Raw genomic sequence first — 19,668 nt, forward strand, 5'->3', positions numbered from 1 at the left:
ACTCTTCTATTAGCTGTCAAACGAGCACCTGAAGGGGAAACGTGAATCCTCTACTCTCTTACAGTCACAAGCAACAGCCAAGTGGAACAATAGAATTACTAGGCAATTAGGGTTTGAAAATTACCTTACTGACAGCACATGGTGAAGGAATGTAAAACTATGTTCATGTTTTTTTTTAAACTAACTAGCTAATTCCTAAAGCTCGACCTGTCCCTCAGCAGCAGAGACAACACCCAATCACCTCACACATCTTTATGAAGAGGCTTGTTGAAAAATGTAGTTCTTGTCATGCATTTCAATGATCCTAAAACCAACAACTACATTTTTTTCTCTTGTCGTTTGGTATTTTAGGTTGAAGACAATTTTTTTTTTTTTTTTTTATAAATTTGAAATGTACTTGAAAGATTAGAAATATACTTGAAGTATGTGTTTTTGTTGTTTTGAATGATATGAATGTTTATGAATTAAAAACAAAAGACCAGAGATTGGTTGCAATAAATGCTTACACTAGTCTTACAAGTCTAATTTCTTTAAGATTGGTAATTTTTTGTATTTTTATTAGTTGGCTACATAAAAACCTATATTTTATTATTTGAAACTGAAAAATAAGACTTATTACCTCTTGGCTAACTGCTAGTTCTTCTCCAAAGAGACAAGGTTTACTACAGAGGCTAATTTTATTCAACTTGCCTCAGTGGTTCCCAACTTTGGGCTTTCGAGTACCCCAACACTTCACATTTTGAGATCACCCTTATCTTACACACCTATTTCTTGTCTTGGAGTTTCTTCTAGTGAGTTGAATTAGATGTGTTTGATTACAGAGACATCTAAAAGGTGCATTATTCGGAGTAGTCCAGTTTCAAGGTCGGGAACCACTCCTATATACAATCCGAGAATGAATCAAACATATGGCAGGAGGTAAAGGTTTGGCCAACTACTGGATTGGACATCAGACTTAACCTCTTGCTTAATAATCTTCAAGCAACACTGACGGAGTCAATCACTAATGTTCTTCTCCACTCTCAACCAAGGCTTCCGCCAACATTTGCTGGATCCTTTTCTCCACCCCAGGTCATCAAACATGGATTGAGTGCAAGTACATTGCTGGAAGGGCCCCTGGCGCCTCTTTCCACAGCCTTGGGCCTCCTGATCAGGTACAGTTAGCCACCAGTTGGCCACCAAGGGGAGCCAACCCCTGACAGCTGGCAAATGAAAATGTAAATACTGGCTGGCCCAGCAGGGCCAGAATGTGCCTGAGAGTCCCTCAAGTGTCATAAAGGCAGTCGATCTTGGCCTGTTCTTTATTTGAAAGCAGTGACAAACACTCCATGGCAAAATGTAAATACGTGAGCTCATTCCGCTAAGGTAAGAGGAACAAGAAACTCCCCTGAATATTCCTGAACGACAAGAAGGGAAAAAAGGCTCTTCGATCAGCCAGTTCTCCCGGGGAGACAAACTGAAACCTAGTTTGACACAAAATAAACCATTAGAGGGCTCAGAGGAGAGGCGGGCAAGGTCGGAGACTGTGCCCAAGCAAAGTCAGCATGAGGAACTAGGAGTGGGGGAGGCCGCACTGCTTTAGGGGCTAGACAGGGAGCGGACAGTCTGGTGTTGTTCGAGGAATTAGTGGAGAAAGTGGAGACTGAATCAGATATGGGTATGAGGAAAAAAAACAAATCTGTAGGTGAGTCAGTGACATGAGAGATGCTTGTTAGGTCAAATAATCTAAGCGTTCTTGACTTGAGGTGACACTGAGGGGGAAGGGGTGTACGCAGACTCCCAATAAAGATGGAGACAAGTATTTATTTGACTTTGTCCTGGGATTACAGGCAGAATTGCCTCGACAACTAGAGTTCACAGACTTGCCCAGTTTGGTGGTGTGCAGACCTTAGGTGGACACTGCAGGAACCGGGTTTCAGGAATCCACAGCTGTGACTGACAGTCTAAATGAAGTCCAGATACTGTACTCTTAAGAGAGAGTCTTATTCCCAAAAGGCCACAAGAAAGAGCCCGAGGAGCTGACATTTCCACAAGCACTTCACCGTCCCGGCGACTTACAAAAACAAAGACGGCGGGAGTTCTTTAAAGCAAGGTCTCTGTGGAAATCTCCAGAAAGAGTTTGTGTAGGAGGCCTTAGGGACCGTACACAAGAAATGTACTCATGTTCTTGATAGAAGCTGTCATTCAGAGACACTTCTAAGCAATACAGGGCCTGGAAAGTGTGATGAGATGACAAGGCCTGATCTGAGAAAATCTGTTAAAGGGAATCTGAAGAATTTTGGTTATATCGTAAGTGTTAAATAACCTCAGACCTACCTTGCTAGATTTAAGGTTTAATAAACAGGTTGTTAAAAGAATCTGCCGAGTTAATTTTAACTGATCGTTTCATCCCCTTCACTCTAATCTAGCAGCTTATGATCTCCTCTCCTCCTCTTTCAGCCCTCTTCCTCACCCATTAGCTCAGCTTTACCACCCTTTCCTGTCTCTCTTAACTTTCTCCTCTCCCTCCAGAAAGACCATTAACAACCCACATCTCCTCCCACTAGTCAATACAAGCACACCATCAATGCACCATCCACCCACCCACAAACACACATCCCTTCATTTGATGAGTGTATTACGGAATGGCACAACAGAAACCGTAAATGTCCTGTTTCATTACCAAAATGTGACATGTCACCAATCCATTTCTCCTTGATCTAGAGTATATACTAGAGATGGGGTACTATGGTTGACCAAATACTGACTAGTTGATTAGTCAAGGTGACTAGACTAGGTTTTATAGTTTGTTAACTTTAGTGGAAGTGCAGTCAGGTGGATTCTGAATGGCTGTTTTTAATGACTCATCAGCTGGATTCCAATGATTTTATTCTTCTGTGGCGTTAACGTTATAGTTGGTGGTGCGGACTTCCCTATTCTTCTAGAATTAGAAGGATTGTTAAAACTTTATAAATTATAGTTTTGGTGTGAATGGGCCCTTTAGAAGACTCTTTTTGAGTGACACACAACAGCGTTTCGAGCGTCCGAGTTTTAATTGCATCTTAATCTCCTGCACGGTTTCACTCTATTTAGCCATTATTGGATGCAAAAACATGTCGTGTAAACAGCCCCAAAGGTTCAACTGGGGTCAAGTGAACCTGAACCAGTCTAATTATACAGGGGATCCAGTTAAGACATTAGTCAACTATGAGTTTCTTTGGAAAATGCAGTTCATCATACACAAACACTAAATTCAGCGCACTTTACTATTACAAGATACATTACGCAATGCTTTAGCAAACAATATGCAATGGATTACAAAAGTACATTTGGCTATCAGGGAAACACAATCATCAAACTCTTTTAAATGAACAGCTGAATTGAATTTCAGAACTGTTTATCTTTTAAAACATTATCAAATATGTCAAAAGTCATCACCTCTTTTATAATTGATGGATATAATCTTCCAGCTCTTTGAATTGTGGGATATTAGTAGAGCTCTGTTATGGGATAATACAAAAAAAACTTGAGTGATTGCCAAAATGCATCTTCAAAAGCTTCCCTGCTTTATAACTTAAGTCGTTTGGATCATGTTTACTTTTGAAAAACCAACATATTTTTGTATAAAGCCACAATGCACAACAGTAGCCAGCCAAATGCTCTGAAACAATGTTCGCCTGTTTGACAAACGGGGATCTCCGCCAATTAATAACATCTGCAGCAATGAAAACAAGCACCTAACCTGGCCCTCATTACCAAATAACCGAGGGCAGAGAGTTGGGGATGGAAAGCGATACTCTGCATAGACTGCGAGACGGGGAGGACGGCAGCCAAAGCCGGCGGTTCAGGGGAGTCGGTGTTGAGAGCAGCCTAGAGGCTTATCTTCAAGTCAAATCCACACACACACACACACACAGACTCACAATCCACATAGACTAGACTTCAAACAATAATCCCCCCAAGTCACTGATATAAACTGGTCTGAACACTGCTCAGATGCTTACTGTCCCAGAAGAATCCTGGTGTGACTGTGTAGTAGTAAAGATGAACAGATAAACAGCAGTTTAAACAGCAGACATCATATATCCATTTAGTCATTACTGGTAATCTCCTGCTTTCTCGTTCTGAACTGAAGTTCTGGAGTCTTTTCAGGAATATTATTTAAGAAGACAAGTCCCACTAACTGGGACATCAGAATAGACATGAGAGACAGATTATGAGATATATGTACAAACCTGTTTCTCCAGAATGCGGGAGATTTCTCCCAGGGTTCTGTCCAGGCCAGACACTTTGTTACTGGCCCACTGGCCACTGTCCTGCCCCTGCTGCTGCTTTACTAGATCCTTTACTAGACGCTGAAGCCTGGAAGCAAACACACACACACACAACTGGGTCAAAAACCTGGGTCAAAACAAGAATAATTACTAAAAACACAGCCTTATTTTAATTGAGCATTTCTGCTCCCTTATACTTACTACTGGATTGTGAAAATAAATGTTTGAATCCTAAGGTATTTATATACCCAGGTATCTTAAATTTGTTTGTTATTTTTTGTACCACCTTTAAACAACCCGATTTAAACTTAAAAACAACTCAGCATCATTAAATATATTATACATTAATTTTACCTGAATATATAAAATGACAGTTATTATAATAATTAGAAATTAAAATATAATTGATAAAAAAAATGTTATTGGTATGGATTAGTCACATATTTATGATATTAATTTAATACATAGAGCATGCATAAAACACAACATTTACACTATTTGAAAATGGAAAAATTTGAAAGGTTTTCCAATATAATGAACTCTATGTAAAAAAAACAATTTTAATAGTATATTACAGTACATTTTTAAAATTTTCAGTTTACATTTTAATTTTAGTAAGTTTGTTACATGCTTTTTTAAATTTGTATTTAGCTTTAATTTGCTTTATTGAAATTTTATTATTTTTTAGCAAGTTTAGTAAAGAATTTTAGTAAGTTTTTAATTAATATTTTTATTTCAAATTTCTTTCAATTAAAGAGAAATATTTGTAAAAGTTTTGTTAAATATTAACACCCGAACCTGCAAGTTTCACCTAATTATGTGCACTATATATTTACAGTGGGGCTCGAAAGTTTGGGCACCCTTTGTAGAATCTGTGAAAATGCGAGTAATTTTCAAAAAATAAGAGAGATCATACTGAATGCATGTTATATTTTACTTAGTAATGTCCTGAGTAAGATATTGTACATAAAAGAGGTTTACATTTAGTCCACAGAACAAAAAAAAAAATGCTGAAATTATTAAAATAACCCCACTCAAAAGTTTGGGAACCCTTGGTTCTTAATACTGTGTTCTGTTACCTGATGATCCTCGACTGTCTTTCTGTTTTGTGCTGGTTGTGCATAAGTCCCTTGTTTGTTCTGAACAGTTAAACTGAGCAGCGTTCTTCAGAAAAATCTTTAAGGTCCTGCAGATTCTTCAGTTTTCCAGCATCTTTGCATATTTGAACCCTTTCCAGCAGTGACAGTATGATTCTGAGATACATCTTTTCACACTGAGGACAACTGAGGCACTCAACACAACTATTAAAAAAGGTTCAAACATTCACTGATGCTCCAGAAGGAAACAAGATGCATTAAGAGCTGGGGGTGAAAACTTTTGAACACGATGAAGATGGCCAAATTTGTCTTATTTTGTTGAAATATAATTTTTTTCCATTTAGTTCTACCTTCGTAAGCAACAGAAGATACTTGTATGTTTCCCGGTACACAAATTAAGTACAATTTACCTTGATCTTCAAATTCCAAAAGTTTTCACCCCCCAGCTCTTAATGCATCTTGTTTCCTTCTGGAGCATCCGTGAATGTTTGAATCTTTTTTAATAGTTGTGTTTGAACCTCTCAAATGTCCTCAGTGTGATAAAGTGCATCTCAAAATCATACAGTCACTACTGGAAAGGGTTCAAATATGCAAAGATGCTGGAAAACTGAAGAATCTGCAGGAGCTTAAAGATTTTCTGAAGAACGCTGCTCAGTTTAACTGTTCAGAACAAACAAGGGACTCATGCACAACCATCACAAAACAGAAAGAGAGTCGAGGATCATCAGGTAACAGCACACAGTACTAAGAACCAAGGGTTCCCAAACTTTTGAGTGGGTTATTTTAATAATTTCAGCAATTTTTTGTCTTGTGGACTAAATGTTAATATCTTTTATGTACAATATCTTACTCAGGACAGTACTAAATAAAAAATAACATGCATTTAGTATGAGATCTCTTATTTTTTGAAAATTACTCATATTTTCACAGATTCTGCAAGGGGTGCCCAAACTTTCAAGTCCCACTGTATCTATAACCATACTCCTTACTCCATACATTATTTTTAAATAAATTATTTAAAAAAAATTAATATTATTCCCTTTTCAGAGACTGCTGGAATGTCACACAGGTGTACATGCTTTCATGTTTTACTATCATTGTGCAAGAGCACAAACCTGATCCACACAAAATAAAATAGAAAGAATTATAGACTGTAAGACGAGATTAGTGACAACACCGCTTGGATATCAGTATTGCATTGCATTGCATTGCATTGCATCTAATGGGCAAAACTATAAAGGTTTGATTATGGAAAGCCCAGTGCTGGCATAATTTCTGAAGCCTGGATTTAAGAAGACAGCATTAAGACATGAGAACTCAGTAGAAGACCTCAGCATGGGTATATGATCCTTAAAAGTTGAGCAAGGAGCTTACTTTGCCTTGTAAGGAGAGTCAGGGCTCTGGGTCTTGGCTTCCATGCATGTCTCATACTCCTTAGCCCTGAAAAAGAAAGACAAACAAGTCTGTCAGAAAGAGAAAGATAGACAGAGAGCCAGAGAGGAGTCCGATGGCTGTCAGCCTGAAGACATGAGGAGATAAGACGACGTGCTGAACAAAGAAAATGTCAAGAGGTCAAGCTGAGCCTCAAACTGTTTATTTAGTCTTTGGGCCGCACTAGCAGCAATCACAAACTAACAAGCATGAACAAGTCACAAACGCTCAGTCTTCAGAGAGGTATCACAGTAGATGATGTTGTTTCACAGCAGGGAATACCAAACTCTCCAATAACCACACTATTGAGTTCAGAAATCAAAATAAATAAGATTGATTGGCCGATTGGTGTGAATCACCCCTTCTACATTCCCTCATGAGTCACGGACCAAAGAAATGTGTGCTGTCAGTCAGCTCTAGCACGCTGGTGTGGTCCAACAAGCAAAATTCCTGACAATCACACATCCCATTCCGTCAGATAAGGATGATCGATCAGCTCCTGAGAGAAAAAAACAAAAAATAAGCTTGATGGATGGATGTTCAGGGGCTGATAAGCTCAGACAGCTCTTTCCGGAAGACAACGTCAGAGAGCAGAGTGGTCACAAGACTTTTAATAGTTTAATCTTGATTTGAGTTGAAAGTGATTTTGGTATTTGGTATTGGTATTGGTATACACTGCTAAATAAGAAACAACGTTGACGTTGATTTTCAAATCAACGTACTTTCAAAAACTTTTCAATCTTAAGGAAGCTCTATATATTTAGACTTTTTAAAGAAGTATAATCGGTTATTCAAATTCTAATTTCTCCGCTAGGGCAGAAAATTCTACCAATTATGCATAACAAGAATGTTGTTCACAGCAGGACATTTTGAAGTCTGATCTGAATATTTTTTTATATAATATAACAAATTACTAAATAATATAAAAAAATGAACAACTAGATGATATAAAATAGAATGAAGAACTCAATAATAATAGAATGAATGAATAAACATTACTTAAGTAGAATGAATGACTAAAACAGATTGAATCAAGTGAATGAATCAAACAGAATGAATGAATGAATTGAATAAATGACTAAGCAAGCTAAATGAATGAATAATAGATTTGAATGACTAAACAGAATGAATGAGTAAATTAACGACTAAATTGAATAAATGACAAACATTATCAGAATGGATGATTACATGATAAATGAAAGACTGAAAAATAAATGAACAGTGGAAATTGCATTTTTTTTGGTAGATGTTGGATTGAGGTGGATACATTTCTAGTACCGATTTGTAGGAAGCAATAGATCACACTAAATAGCGCTCATTTGAATAGTGACTTCAAATGAATTTATGGTGTCTAAAAGGACAGGAGACTTTGGAGATTCAACCAGGCTGTGTGATGATCCCTTAACCCTAAACCTTGACTATTAAGATGCTAAACAATAACTTGACTATTAACACCGTTATGTTTAACTCCGCCTTCTTTTGAGTGACAGTAGCAGAGCATGCTTTCCAAATTCTGAACAGTGATTTCAATGTGCTCTGTTTTGTAGGAGTGAAGCAATGCTCACCAAGCCTCCAAATTTGAGAAGTGGTGCGCTCGGAGAAAGACTGTGAACCGTACCTGGCCTCGTCCTCATCCTCCAGATTACAATATTCCTCTTTGACAGCTTTACGCCTGCACGGGTTAAACAGAGGGGCAATCGCCAGACTATCAATCTCTGAACAAGGCAGGCCCCATTAAACGGGCCGGGCACCATAAATATTAGTAACCAGCTATAAGTGGAGGGGGGGCAGCTACAAAGCTACAATGCAGAGCTAATCATCAATTCATCACGATGTGCCCCACTATTCACCTCCGCCCATGCTGGACGCAGACATCACCCTCCCCCAATCGACTGTAAAACCATCAATGCCTTCTGACGGATAAAAAAAGAAAACAAATACAGTGTATCCATTTTAAATGTGCTATGGGAGGCTCAGGCGTTCGGCACTCCCAATTACAGAGAACATTTGGTTGGGCAGCGGTGCAATATTTAATATTGGATTTGAGAGGCTCTCAATCAAATGGAAGACAGTTTGACTGATGATGAATAAAAGGACGAGGAAAAGGGAGGGAAAAATGTGACCTGTGGAACATATCCACCGAGAGGAATGTGGTTGGATCCATCTATAAATTCAACAAACATGTATAAGGGGTTATATGTGGAATAAATATTGGATACATCCCGAGATTAAAAAGATTTACATGCACCTGATGGTAAATAAAAGTCTGAGGTAAGCAGAGTCCAAGTGTCTTAAAGTTGAAACTATCGGAGCTGCAGTTTAGTGGTGGTCGCTCATTCTCAGACACTTTGGCCCTGTTCCAAATGGAACACTTGATGTGGACTTGTTGTCTAATAACCTTAACTTGCAAGTATGCCCAAAGTTCACAAGAAAAAAAAAAAAGTGTCATTTATGACGTACACCAATGTCATTCAAAACATATAAAAGCTTCATTCGTCTTCGGAACACAATTTAAGATATTTTGGATGAAAACCTGGAGGCTTGTGATTATCCCATTGACTGCCAAGTAAATAACAGCGTCAAGGTCCATAAAAGCATCATCAGAAAAGTCCATCTGCCATCAGTGGTTCAACCGTAATGTTATAACGAGACAACAATACTTTTTGTACAGGAAGAAAACATACATAATGACTTTATACAACAGGTCGTCACAGTGATGCGGCGAGACATAGAGGAGACAAATTGTTGAAGCCATTATTTTTGTTTTCTTCACGTACAAAAAGTATTCGGTTACACTTTATTTCGATAGTCCACTTCAGACATTCTACTGACTATAAGTAACTTTGTAACTACATGTCAACTACATATCAACTAAATCTCAGAAATGTGCAATTTTCTACTATCTCTCAGAGTAGACTGTTAGGGTAAGTTTAGGGTTAGTGTTAGGGGTAGGTTTAGGCTTAGTATAAGTTGACAATAAGTTGACAAAGAAAGTGTTAGGAGATATTAAGCAGACAAACTACTAATACTCTACTAACTGCTAGTTGACATGTAGTTGCAAGGCTACTTACTGCTAGTAGAATGTCTAAAGTGGACTATCAAAATAAAGTGTTACCAAGTATTCTTGTTACTTCAATGTTACTTACAATGAACGAAGCTTTTGCAGGTTTCCCTTTAATGCTGCAAAAAACTATCATCACTAAATGTCACCAACATTTGGACTCAGAAGAGGATGGAAAGGGTCCAAAGGCCACACTTGATGTGAACTTGAAGACTTGTGTTCTTCGCCACACTGACCATATGGGTATCCAATTTCACAAGTATCACAAGTGTGTCCTTTGTGGACGCCATGATCCCTCAAATGTGCCCTTTTGCCGAGCCTGACCTGGTGCAGTATTCACAGCAGGCAACTTCCCAGCATTACGTTACCAAAGGAAAACCCCAAGGGTTAAGGACTATACTTCCAGGACATACTACTGGTACTCCTTTAGGAAACATAAATGTGTTGAAAAGGTTCAAATACACACCAAAACAGGACTAAGACCCCACAATTTTGGCCTACCCTGCGCTCAGGTTTACTGAAGCCCTCATTGCAAGATCATCATGCTTTTCCTCGCAGCTCTGTTCCCTCCCACTCTTCCCTACCTTCCTCACTGACTCTTAAAGCGATGGACTCTGGGAGTGCAGAACAGGGGGTCTTTTGTGTGCCGCCCCCTCTAAAGTAAACCAACACACAGAGCACACTGTTCTCAAGCCTGGGGAAAAGACAAGCAATGCAACCAGCCGAACATCATACGCAAGAGAGAAAGGGCCATCAGAGGGAGACGGAAAGAGTTAAGAGCGAGAGACTCTGAAAGTTTAAAGCCCACATCCAAAGCTGACACGGGCGGACATGCTACTTTCAAGGTAATTAAAACCACACGTTTGCACGCAAAGAACTAGCCATATATTTGAAGAATAAATCAGGGTCCAGCTAAGGAAATTAAATAGCCTTTTCCATGCCATGGCTGTAACAGGGACTGAGCGGGCTCAACAATGACACTGAGGGGCAACCTGGGAGGGCTGAGAAAGGTCTCTAGAGTTTTACAAACGCCACACTGTGCTCCTATAAAACGGCTCATTTCCACCCTGTGGTGGAGCCACTATCCTCGGCAACCCAGAGCTGTGGGCGGCCGTGATTTATGAGCGTGTAGCGCCTGTTCTCTCCCTTTCATTCTTTCCTCCTCACCCTCTTTCCCTCACCGTGTGAGTGTTGCAGGGCTCAGCACAGGAGTGACAGAGAACAGAGGAGGCTCATGTTGTCACTCTTCCAGGCAAAGCTCAGAGCTGTTTTCTGCCCTCTGAGCTACCTCTGTATTAATGAGCTCAGAAGCGGTGCAGACTGCCGGTCTCCTCTCCACTGCAAGTTCAGAGACTGTTAGTAGACATCACATACAGAGAGTGCGAGAGAGAAAGCCTGCAAATTACTATTACCGTAAGGCCACCAATACGGATGTAGCAACCATAACAACTCAACAAATCAGATCTCAATAATAGTAACAGAGTTTGTTGAAGTTTCGATATAACTTCTGAAAGTCGTAATGTTATTACAAATTTTTACTTATTCCAACTTACAAATATCGTAATCTACCAAGCAGCAAATATTACAACCTGGGAGGGCTGAGAAACTTACAAGTGCAGAAATTTCCTAACGCATCAAAACTAAATAACACCATAACTTCTGCGACTCTTCTGCATAGGACAAGCAGTTCGGAGAATGTATGGATCATTATAACTTGTGAACATAATTTAATACATTCACGTTGAAATTTCAACTATCAAATTCAACTAAAAATTTTATTATAAGTTAACTACGGTACTCAGTAATTTGTACTGTAAGTTATGTATGAAAAATCTACAACTTAAATTTCATAACTTAAAATAACACTATTAGATTGTAATTTACAAACGTAGAAACTGATTAAAATAATTGAATTATGTTGGAAAGTATACATTTACTTTACATACGATTAAAATATCTTGCAGTGTCAAATGTTACTGCAACTCATGAATACAGAAATTCTATGTACAAACCTGTAGATATTTATATGTTTATTCCCCATATTTGGCAAATAATCAATACCCAAGCATTATTGTGCTGCAATTAAACAAACACCTTACAGAAGTCATTATATTAGCAGTTGGATGTAAACTTGTATGGATGTATAAGGTTTTCTCAAAAACATCCCAGGGTTAGGACTGTACACTGAACAAACCATTTCTGGAACGGTTCATTCCATTTTTAACATTTCTGACAAACAACCATACCACATTACCCCTCTCTCTCTCTCTCTCTCTCTCTCTCTCTCACACACACACACACACACACACACACACACACAAACAGTTGTGACAGGAGGCAAAATTGATAGTGCCCAGGTCTAGGATCTGACACTGAGACACGTTTGCTCCTATTTGTTGAATACTATTGATTTTCTTTGATACTTCATTTAAAAATCAATAGTTGGAAGAGAGAAAAACAGGCATGCTTTACACATACTTTAACATACTATTGTACACTAGAGAAGCCTTCAGTTTTGGCAGCATGGTGGCAACCAATTAGGAAAAAAGCTCTTAACAGGTGAAAGTGGGGGAGTGGATGGGAGTTGCTAACAGATCGATTCTCACTTTTTCCTCCCCAATCACAGAGAGTGGCCATAAATTAAGCTCATCAGTGTTGCCGTGTGGACAGCCGGGATGCACATCGCCTCTGCTCTTCATCTCCTTGTCACTCATAAAGCTCTCACAAGCAGCAACACCACGCTTTAGCCACACAGAGCGAGAGAGAGAGAGATAGAAGAAAGAGAGAGGAGACTGTGATCGCATCACCTTGAGTTCATGCGTGCCCGCAGTTTCTTGGCCTTTTTCCGAGCTTTCTGCCTCTCTTCTCCCTCTTTTGCACTGTCGGAGGGCACGCTGCTGTCAGTCATGATGTCTACGATGTACTTTTTTAGAGACAGGTGTTCCTGTTGAAAAATAAATAAATAAATAATTAATTGAATTAGGTAAATGTTGCTTTCATATAAGAGCAAATTTGTTTGAGAAGAGTGAAAGGTGATTTTCAAACATTTTTGGGTGCAATTTGTAACAAATAACAGGTGTTAAAGTTTACTTGTTTGATGTAATAAGATGTTACTTGTAGTTTTTGTTTATAATGCTAACAACTAAGCTGATGACTGTTGTTGTATTTCAATTTATTGCAAGGCATATACAGATTCAATATTCAAAAATATAATATAATAAATACAATATAATAATAAAAACATTTTATAAAATTCAACAACGTAAAAAAAAAAGGTTTTGTACATGCAATTGCATAAAAATTTTTTTAACTGTACCTATAACCTATAACCACATTTAAGTTTTTTGTGCCAATCTTTCAAAGTCCTTAAAAGTTTGTCCTATCATATAATCATATCATAATATTAAAAACCAGGCAGACCAAAAACGTGTTTTATACATACAAACAGACTAAAATAAACAATGCATTTTTACGAGTAATGCAATAATTTAACATGAACTAATATTCAACAGCACAGATTCAGAATTTATTTTAGAATTATTGATAAAGCATATTAACATTTTGAATTTAGCATTCACTTTCATATTCTCACTATAATTTTTATTAGCTTTTTTAATGTCATATTTTTATACAGCTTTATTTTTATGTATTTTTTTTAAGATTAGTAATTTATTATTATTTTATAAGATTAGTAATTTTTCAATTTAATTTGAGTACATAAAATGTATTTATTTCGGTTTCATTTTAAGTTTTTCATCTAATATTTATATTCTGTTTCCGCTTTATTTCAATTGCAGGAAATAATTTTTAAAAGATCAAATCTGAGTTCGAACTGAAGCAAACAAATGTGAGAAAGGCATTTAGGAATTCAAATCACGAGAAAGACAATAAGTAAAAGTGACAGTGAAGTGACATACAGCCAAGTAAGGTGAACCATACTCAGAATTCGTGCTCTGCATTTAACCCATTTAAAGTGCACACACACAGCAGTGCACACACACACACAGCAGTGCACACACACACACACACACAGTGAACACACACCCAGAGCAGTGGGCAGCAATTTATGCTGCGGCGCCCGGGGAGCAGTTGGGGGTTCGGTGTCTTGCTCAAGGGCACCTCAGTCATGGTATTGCCGGCCCGAGACTCGAACCCACAACCTTAGGGTTAGGAGTCAAACTCTCTAACCATTAGGTAACGAGAGAGACCTCTCAGTTCAAAGTCATGTGCATCCAGAAAAAGGGCAATAGAAAAATGACACATGGTTGTGTCAGAACAGAGCGACAAGAGAAGAGATCAAACATCAAACCACCAAGCACATGTACAAAGGGTGGTCTTCAACTCCCACACTAGGATGTAAAGCGGAGTGCCTTCATTGAAAGACCAGGTGTCACGCTCTTTGTGTGGCATGTAGAGTCCTCCCGGCCCAGCCATTGTGCTCCGTAATCATGAAGGCATCTCCTCTGCTCGCTGCTGGCATTAAGGCGGTCGGAAGTGCTGAGGGGGGAGAGAGGTATAGCTTTCCGTCTCTTTCTGATGATGCCGATATTTCCATGGGAAGAAAGACGGATGTAACTCAATTTCAGATGATGTGATGCATGTGCCAGAAAGCAATTATCCAATTATCCTGTCATCCGGCACCTCGGAGGATGGGAGCAGCGGGTGAGATAGATAAGAGTTCCCACTCGGAGTCGATACCTCAGAGGCTGTGTGCTAGCGGAGGATGGGGGCCAAAAACCTACTAGGTTGATTCTGGAGGTTTAGTATGACTTAAATAACTTGGGTACGTGCACTATATGAGGCAACAATTCGATGACCACAAAACCAGTGATAAGTAGCACAGGTATATTTGTAGCATTAGACAAAATAATAGATTTTTCTTTCATGCCAAAAATCATTCGGATATTAAGTAAAGATCATGTTCCATGTAGATATTTTGAAACATGTATATCAAAAAGTAATTTTTGATTATTAATATGCATGGCCAAGAACTTCAACTTTAACTCAATATATTCAAAATATTCTATATTTTCAAAAAGTTGCATCTCAGCCAAATATTGTCCCATCATAACAAACCATACATTGGTGGAAAGCTTATTTATTCAGACGATGTATAAAGCTCAATAAAAAAAAATAAAAAAATCGACCCTTACTATCAGTATTATTTATGCTCGGAGCCAAAGTTGAGTGATAAGCTATGTACTCAATATTTAGGGATTTGTTTGGAGACCATGAACAACGTATCTGAATAAACATCCGCTCTCGCTTTCTTCTAACAGCTCTTCAGAGGTCCATTAAGGTTGGACAATAACAAAGTGAACAATAACAACGTTTTAACGACCACAGCCTCGAATGCTTGACACCTGTCCTGAATGAATGACTTTGAGACAAATGTGACAAATTGCCTCATGGACCTCCGTTTGAAATCTGTACATCTGCATCATATAGTGTTTCAAGTGGACGAGTTATTGTGTGTGTGCTGGACGGGGCATCCACCCCGAGTCCCTGGGGAACAGGAGTCGACCCTGCAGTCATAACCATTGCCTCCCTGCAGCCAGAGAGGCATCTGTTGAGTAATCTCTCTGAAAGGCGATCTAGTTCACTTAATGGGATTGTTTCTGTAACACCTCAAAGACATGCACCATCTTGAGATTATAAAGAGGGGTTTGGAGGAGAGGGGAGCACTCCAAAAAAAGATCTATGAGGAGATCAGGGCCAGAGCTAAGCTCCTAATGTGCAAGTGAACTGAGGAATGGAAAACAGTTATGGCAAGTCAATCGGTCCGACAGTTTGGGACTCAAACAGAATTTAATTTAAGAATACATTTTAAGTGAAAATCATATCATTTCATAATACCACTGCTCTGGACATACTCCGGCAAAACAAAACTTACCCGAGCTAAATATTAAACGGACACTTTTCAATGGTTTCTGGAGGTTCTAAAGACTAAGAAATTAAAACTTAGGGAATAAATTGAAGGCAACAGTATGTCAATAGAGCGCTTTATTAATTTATTATTAATTTTAGAAAAAAAATGCTTAAGGCTTGAACAGCTCTGCTCACAAAAACTCAAATATGGAAATAATTTCTACTGTATCTTCTGGCTGCACTTGAAAACATATTTTATCAATATTTTGTCTTGTTTTTCAGTTCAAATGTCCAAAGATTTTTAAAAATCAAGATACATTTACTTGCTAATAAATTGTCATAAGAAGTCTTATTTCCTGCAGAAAATTTGTATACTCCTCTGACAGATATTTAAAGTGTTAGTTCAACCAAAAAGGTAAATTATGTCATTAATGACCCTCATGTAGTTACAAACCCGTAAGACCTCCGTTCATCTTCAGAACACAGTTTAAGATATTTTAGATTTAGTCCGAGAGCTCTCAGTCCCTCCATTGAAGCTGTGTGTACGGTATACTGTCCATGTCCAGAAAGGTAAGAAAAACATCATCAGAGTAGTCCATGTGACATCAGAGGGTCCGTTGGAATTTTTTGAGGCATTGAAAATACATTTTGGTCCAAAAATGGCAGCATTGTCTTCTCTTCCCTGTCTGTTGTGTGAGAGAGTTCAAAACAAAGCAGTCTGGATATCCGGTTCGCGAACGAATCATTCGATGTAACCAGGTCTTCTTGAACCAGTTCACCGAATCAAAATGAATCGTTGAAACTGTTCGCTTCTCCAATACGCATTAATCCACAAATGACTTAAACTGTTAACTTTTTTTTTACGTGGCTGACACTCCCTCTACAGAGTACAGTGTACCAAGAGCCGTTTCTGTCAGACGTGTCCGATACTGACATGATGATGATACTGCGCATGTGTGATTCAGCGTGAAGCAGACCGACACACAGAGCGTCTGAACCGAACTGATTCTTTTGATGATTGATTCTGAACTGATTCTGTGCTAGTGTTATGAGCGCGGGTAAACCGAAGGCTTGAATCAAGGGCAATCATCGCCAATGACGTCATTACATCGAGCGCAAAAGAACTGGTGAACCGTTTTCTTCAACCGGTTCACTGAAAAGAACCGAAATTACCATCACAACTGGTGATCCGAAAACCGATGCAACCGGTTCTTGACTCGTGAACGAGTCATTATCTGGCTCGGCTCGGTGTTCATCTTCATCTCTCTCTTCACAGCAGTTCAGTCAGTGTACTGTTTGAGTAAATGAATTACTCCGGGATATTGGTTTGTTTGAACTCAGAGGGAGTGTCAGCCACATTAAAAAAAGTCAACAGCTTAAGTCATTTGTGGATTAATGCTTCTTGGAGATGCGAACCGTTTAAAACGATTCAGTTTTCGATTTGGTGAACTGGTTAAAAAAAATCCGGATACATCGAGTGATTCGTTCGTGAACCGGATATCACTAAACTGCAGTGCTGTGAACGCGCTCACAACAGACATGGAAGAGAAGACAATGCTGTTAAGGGTCAATGGTCTTAAGGGTTTGGAACGAAATGAGGATGAGTCATTAATGACATAAATTAAATTTTTGGGTGAACTAACCCTTTAAACAAACTTAATTTCTTCTTTTTGCAATAAATGTATTTCGATTTGAGGATGTTTAGTATAACAAATATTTTAATATAAAATATATTTGTATTAAAGTGGTCATATGATGCTGTTTTAAAGATCATTATTTTGTGTATTTGGTGTAACAGAATATGTTGACATGCTTTAATGTTCAAAGAACACATTATTTTTCAAATACTTTAAATTATTGTAGGTCCTCTATGGCCTGTCTCTCTCAAACGCATCAGTTCCTCCTTCTGACAAGCGCAGTCTGCTCTGATTGGCAAACTGACCCAGTGCATTGTGATTGGCCGAACACCGCAAGCACTCGTCAGAAATGTAACGTCCCTTTCCATAATTGCAAGCTTTCTTTCTTTGCGTAAACATTTGTGCGGCATTACGCAAATATTTCCACATAGCGTGTTTAAATGAGGCATTTCAGGGGGGCATGGCAGAGTCTTAAACTTTGATAAAGAATATATCTTTGGATTTGAGACTTCAGTCTTTGCAACTTTACAGATCTTCATTCCAATAACCCCTTTAAAAAATAAGACAAACAGAGAAAGATAGTTTTCTTGACATGATGTTATGAATTTAAGACTTTATAATATCGGATTTAAAAAGCTTTCAATATGTGGAATGTCAAATTTTAAGACCTTTTTAAGACCCTGTTTAATAAATGCATGAAATTTATAATTTAGATGATCTAAATGACTCAAGCCTGTGAGAATCTTTTGCCAGATTGAAATAGTTGGATTGGTTTGGTGAACATTTAACCCCCCCCCCCCCCCACCATCCCCCCCAACCCAAACTCCAAGTATAAGCAATAGTTAATAGTGATGCTTTCCTCAGAATGGCATAAAAAATGTATGCTATAGAAAGAGGACAATATGGCAAATGACGACCTATCAAATTCATGGACGGACAGGTGATGGACAGGTGTCCACTTGCACACCGTAATAATAGGAGGCGTGCGAGTGGGATATAAAAAGTGAGAGAGACCATCTCGTGGGCTTGAACACCCAAAAACCCACAGTGCTATGGGGCGTAATGAGAGAGCACCCAAAACATCACACCTCCGCCGCTGCCCAGGGGCCGTGATGAAGCTCTCGCTGTCACACTGATACACGTCCCCATCCTCCACTCTTTTGTGTGACACAAAAGAGCCGGCAAAAGATGGCTTTCCCCAATGTGAAACGGACAGCTGTTTGTCATTCAGGTACAATGTAAAGACTGGAGGTATAAGGTAACTAACCAGCAACCCACACAGACACAATAAAAAACTTGACTTGTGCATCCCTTGCAAGACTACATTATAAACTTTGATGCGTAATTTGACATGATGCATAATTTTGACTTTGTTGTCAAAAGAAAAAAAAAAGTTCAGAGGACGCAAAACAACTTGTGTTAATCAGAACACTAAAGGAAAGAACTAATATGCAAATAAATGTTTATATTTATTTTTCTATTTTAATAATATAATTCAAATAAATAGTATAAAATATATATGAATTATGAATATTAAATATTGAGATATGTTTAATATGTGTCTATACTTATTTTATATTATATATTCCAGAAAAAATATAAAAGAAATAAAAAAAACTAAATAATATAATTTAATAATAATATATAAAATATAATTAGTGAGTGAGTGAGTGAGTGAGTGAGTGAGTGAGTGACTCACATTAATAAATGCCATACAACTATTGTTCATGTAAATTAATGTTAATAAATGAAACCTTATTTAAAGTGTTACCAAATAGTTCAGTATATATATATAAGGCGTTAATGCAGGCTATTCATTTTGTTTAATCAAAGTTTGGCCACCCCACTCACAACTGCTAAAGGATTGAGTTTATTCAGACTTGAGCATCTTAACGAGTGAGTAATCGCGATTAATTTTGCATTTTATTTAATCGATTGACAGCACTTACTACTATAGTGTTCTATTATATTTACATAATAATCTTTAAATTACTTTAAGCCACTTAATGTATTGATACACAACAGAAGTCTGGACTTAAATCTGTTTGTCCCACATGAGCACTTGTGTGCAAACCACTATGCCGTGACTCCAACAAGCTGTGTGATATTTCAGCTTGAATAACTGAACGTACAGCTGTGTTTCTGGATCTGGCGTCAAAGGTTGAGGATAAATAAAACTCTTACGTGTCAAACACTGGGGGCCCAGAGCCGCGATATATCACTTTAAACCAGAAAAGATGACAACCAATAAAGGATAATATAGAGTCCAAGAGGCAATCCAAGTGTCCCGCAGACACACTGATCCATTGCTGTTGATAATC

The 19,668-nt window shown here is 38.2% G+C and overlaps 1 protein-coding gene and 1 pseudogene across 1 annotated transcript in view; both read right to left on the reverse strand.

The window, feature by feature from the left end:
* Nucleotides 1-140, reverse strand: part of LOC113042855 (laminin subunit beta-1-like) — a 13,753-nt pseudogene extending 13,613 nt beyond the window's left edge.
* A 4,053-nt stretch (nt 141-4,193) lies between these two features.
* The window catches only part of LOC113042856 (S phase cyclin A-associated protein in the endoplasmic reticulum-like), a 47,347-nt gene continuing 31,872 nt past the window's right edge, over nt 4,194-19,668 (reverse strand). The window contains exons 20-22 of the mRNA XM_026201844.1: nt 12,650-12,786; nt 6,725-6,790; nt 4,194-4,341 (exon numbers count right to left, since the gene is read on the reverse strand). Of these exons, the coding sequence (XP_026057629.1) occupies nt 4,194-4,341; nt 6,725-6,790; nt 12,650-12,786 (351 nt within the window). The remainder of the gene's footprint in view (nt 4,342-6,724; nt 6,791-12,649; nt 12,787-19,668) is intronic.

Source organism: Carassius auratus, chromosome 25, assembly GCF_003368295.1.
Source record: "Carassius auratus strain Wakin chromosome 25, ASM336829v1, whole genome shotgun sequence".
NCBI classification, from domain to species: domain Eukaryota; kingdom Metazoa; phylum Chordata; class Actinopteri; order Cypriniformes; family Cyprinidae; genus Carassius; species Carassius auratus.